General features: G+C 37.7%; 1 protein-coding gene across 1 annotated transcript; it reads left to right on the forward strand.

Annotated features, from left to right (window-relative positions):
* Window positions 1–319: 319 nt before the first annotated feature.
* LOC108378823 (uncharacterized) lies at window positions 320–1,957 on the forward strand. The gene is made up of 3 exons (XM_017635131.1): window positions 320–447; window positions 686–933; window positions 1,002–1,957. Exons 1-3 carry the CDS (start codon window positions 320–322, stop codon window positions 1,877–1,879), a joined length of 1,254 nt encoding a protein of 417 aa, XP_017490620.1. The 3' UTR covers window positions 1,880–1,957.
* Window positions 1,958–4,130: the final 2,173 nt, after the last annotated feature.

A 4,130-nucleotide genomic window follows, 5' to 3' on the forward strand; every position in this document is an offset into this window, starting at 1 on the left:
CGAGGATAAAGATAAATTATATTTTTGCTCGCATAGCTAGTCTAAGGAGGTCTAAGTCATGGAAACTATCTGCATTCGTATTCGTCTCGCGACGTTTATCGATTTTTTACTGGTTACCGTTTGAAAATTTTCATAGTGTTGCCATCACTTTCATACTAGGACCATCTGCTTAATGTCCAAGTGTATAGATGCACTGGGAAACCCAACAAAACCTAACCTAACTTATTGCTGACTTTCAAATCAAGCAAGTGCTGAAAAATTTACCCTGCTCTTTTTGTACCTACTCAAATCCATCCATTCAACCAGACGCGCTATTGAAATGAGCGTACCTGCTTATTTAAAAGGCATTAAGTCAGCTAATCCGGTAGCTGTATTTAATTCAGGAGTTACTGATTTCAGGTATCCATGTCCTGCGTATTGGGTGCTCAGTAAAGCGGCCGAAGGGCAGTATATTATTGTTTGCATTGTCTAAGCTCTTTCCAGAACTAGAATGGGGCTGTGTAGAAAAAATAACTTAAATATAACGATAGAGATAAGCAAAACAAACTCACTCAAGCAACAAAACTATTTTTGCTCTGTCCGGTTTCATATCTCTTAATAAATTTATTAAAGCTTTTTATTCCATCAGCCCAAAAATCGACAGAATATTTATTTAAAACCTATTTGCACATTAAGCGCTGATCAGATATTTAAGTAAAATATTCCTTCTCTCTCTACCATTATTTCTTCCAGGTTTCGCACATCATCTCGTCGGAATGCATAGTCACTTGCATGCGCCCGATTGGCGTGCCTTGAGTGCCGTTGGCAACCCAGCTGCATTAGCTCGACCAGGTTTTCCGCACGGTGCGCCCTTCTTTCATCATCAACATCCCGCTTTTCAGGCGCACAGCATAGCCGGTAGTTTGGAGCGCCACGGACTGCGCTCTATAAATGGTTTGTGACTTTAAAATCCCAAAATCCAAATTCAAGTCTAAATTTTCGTATATTTCCTCCCTTCATAGATTCCCATCACCATTTGACACAGTTGCGACAGCTATCAACGGTGGGTGCGGCGCATAGTACTACCAGTCCGGAGGGTTCGCCCACAACGACAACCCACAATTTAGATGGACGGCCGCCGCTCACCACCTCCCCGCCTTTAACCACAACGAACAGTGATAACGATAATAACAATAATATTGATGCTGGTTTCGAAAGCGATAGCATTTCGGTGACGGGCTCGCCAAGAAAAACTTCTTCGCTACACGAAGACGACGATGGACGCAGCACTTCGCCGCCTTCGAATTGTGGTTCTGCCAGCGGTGGCGGTGGTGGTGGCGGTGGCGGCGCTTTCACATCGCTCATACAACGAAATTCGACGCTGCGCAAGAATGAGCTCTTCACTGGATTCGCGTCACAATTCTCGCCCGCGGCCAGCAACTTCAATCCCGCCTTAGCAGCGCAACTTTTCTTACAGAATCCGCTGCTGCCGCAGCCTAGCCAATGGCTGTATACACAGCTTTACGGTAACTACAGTGACTTTCCTTGGTTTCGAGGCGCTAGCAATGCCGTTGGTGATGGCTTGGCGCAACCAGTGCCGCCAGGTGTGCCACCCGCCGAACTGTCGGGCACAACTAGCCTGACAGCGACGGATGCGTGCACAAATGGTGTTAATTTAGTAAAACGTTGTGTAACGCTGATTTCACATTCGCCGGATGTGGAGAACGCAAATCCGAATGCTTCGCCGCCGGTCACTTCAACGCGACGCTCACCATCCCCAGTCGAGACTATCGATCTGGACGATGTGAGTACGACATCACGTACTGAACTGGAATCTGGTGGTTTTGGACCAATACGTTGCCGTACTCCAAAGTCAACTGACGTGTGGCGGCCATACTAGCGGCTGCGTAACGCCATGGTAACGGCGTTGGGTTTAAAAGAAATCGCGGAGCAGGCAGAGGCAGAGGATGAGGAGGTAGAACTTGATGTGAAGCAATGATAAGTCTAGAATGATGTCGAAGTGGAACGGAGTAAAGTATAGTAAAGTTTGGTTGTTGTGCAGCGTTGCCATATCGTAATTTATTTAGATGCCGCTAGGCCAATATGAGAAAGTGAGATTTTAAAGTAATTTAATGTAAAATAAGTTATTACTTGTACTGTTGTGGAGACAGAAATTGTACTGTTTTGTAAGACAAAGAAAATCACATATCGAATTTATAAAAAAAAATTTTAAAATATTTAAGAAAAAAATATATATCGCAGTTAGTATTAAGCACATAATCAAAATTTCACTCTAATTGTAATTGTAAACATCTATGTAAGTAAATTGTAAGTAGGCATGCATATACATATTTGTATATATGTATATGTATATGTATCTGTAATTAAAAAGTTTATTTTGTTGGTATGATTGTAGTTTTAGTAGACGTATTAACACACACAAATACATATATTACCTGTATAAAATTTATAGCCATTATGGGTTTGAAGATATTTAAAAAATTCATTGAATATTTATGTTTAAAAATCTCATAGTGAAAAATGTGAATATTAGCTTAGGATGCTCTGTTGGTATTTATATAAACAAAAAACAATATACCTATTAAGAAGGGTATAATTTCATAAATCCAATAACTTTTAAACATCACAATTCAAAAGAAAAATCTTACTCTGGTCTTTTAATAATTGCACAATGGAAATAACCGGAAGTCAAAACACACCAAAACCAGGAACGTTACAATGAATGTTTTTGTTAAATTTAGCACCATAACAGTGTATAATCTATGTATATATTAATACGCTAACATAAATTTTGTCCATCTTCGTTTGGCGATTCAACCGAACCGATTTCAAAACCAAGATCACCATTGGAAAGGCGGTTTCAAAATTGGTTCAAAATTACGGCCAAAATCGTTGTTTAAAAATTTCCATACTTTTGTATAATTGTTGTTGTAACTTGTTCAATTTGAGTGGTTTTCGCATTTTGTTTTACTTCGTAATTGAAGTTAAATTTTGTAATAAAGATAAATGTGATGATAAAGCAATAAACGATAAAAACTATTAAGGCAAAAAAGTAAACCAAAATTGCAGATAATGACGTAAATGAAAGCTGTAAGAAATACATAAGAATTAGGGTAACTGAAAAGTTAACAAAATTTATTGAAATGTTAAGATAGGAATCGAAATAAATTCAGTCATAAAAATTTTGTTATCGAAAGTTATCTAGTTACCAAAATTTATAGAATCATCGATGTTTATAGCTATCGACATTTATCGAGTTATCCATGTTTATGGATCATCCATGTTATCCATGCAAATTGATCAATGTTTATTGAGTTAACGAAATTTATATAAACAAAAACTTAAGTAGCTGTCGAAATTTAAGGATGTCGTCGAACTGTAAAAATTTATGGGATTATCGAAAGTTTTCAAATTAATTAAATTTATCAAGTTATCGATATTCATTGAATTATGCCCATTTATAGAGTTATCAATATTTATTTTCGAGTTATCGATATTAATTATCGAGCTATCGATATTTAATAATTTACTAAACTTTGTCGATTTATCGAATCGAAGCTTTGGGATTTTTCAAAGTGTGTCGAATTCTCGAAATTTCCAGGTTAAATTTATGGAGTTACTGCTTATCGAATTTACCGTATTACCAGAGTATAACGAGTTATCGAAATTTGTCAAAATTAACCTAGTTATCGAAATTTTTAAATATATACAAAGTGTATCGATTTAATAATAATAGCTTGACGCTTACACATACTACTTACTAGTATTTGACAGAACTTCTTCCCCGATTTGTGACGTGCACCTTGATGCTGTCACACAGCCTACAGTTTTACGCCGACTGCGAACGGCGATTGTATTTTTATGAGAAGCTATTTTTCATGGAACAAATCGACTCGGAGGTTTGCCATTTCCTGTCGAGGGGCGACCGTCATTAGAAAAAACCCTTTATGATTTTATTTTTTGATGTTGGGTTGAACTGGGCTTGAGTAGTAGCGCGCAGTGCTAATCACTACACCACCACAACCGCCGCCAATCGATTTATATCGAGATTAATACCTTTTTGAATTAACGAAATTTATCGAGCCCTCGAAACGCACGATTATCAAAATGTATCAAAAATTATCGAAATT

This window comes from Rhagoletis zephyria, unplaced genomic scaffold (assembly GCF_001687245.7).
Source record: "Rhagoletis zephyria isolate East Lansing unplaced genomic scaffold, Rhagoletis_zephyria_1.1 Rzeph_scaffold_15021, whole genome shotgun sequence".
NCBI classification, from domain to species: Eukaryota; Metazoa; Arthropoda; class Insecta; order Diptera; family Tephritidae; genus Rhagoletis; species Rhagoletis zephyria.

What these genes read in the sequence shown, in the direction of transcription:
- LOC108378823 (XM_017635131.1), top strand. Translation starts at nt 320, where the DNA reads ATGAGCGTACCTGCTTATTTAAAAGGCATTAAGTCAGCTAATCCGGTA. An exon ending in AGTAAAGCGGCCGAAGGGCA is followed by an intron (nt 448 to 685) that starts GTATATTATTGT and finishes AGCGCTGATCAG; the next exon opens with ATATTTAAGTAAAATATTCC. An exon ending in CGGACTGCGCTCTATAAATG is followed by an intron (nt 934 to 1,001) that starts GTTTGTGACTTT and finishes CTCCCTTCATAG; the next exon opens with ATTCCCATCACCATTTGACA.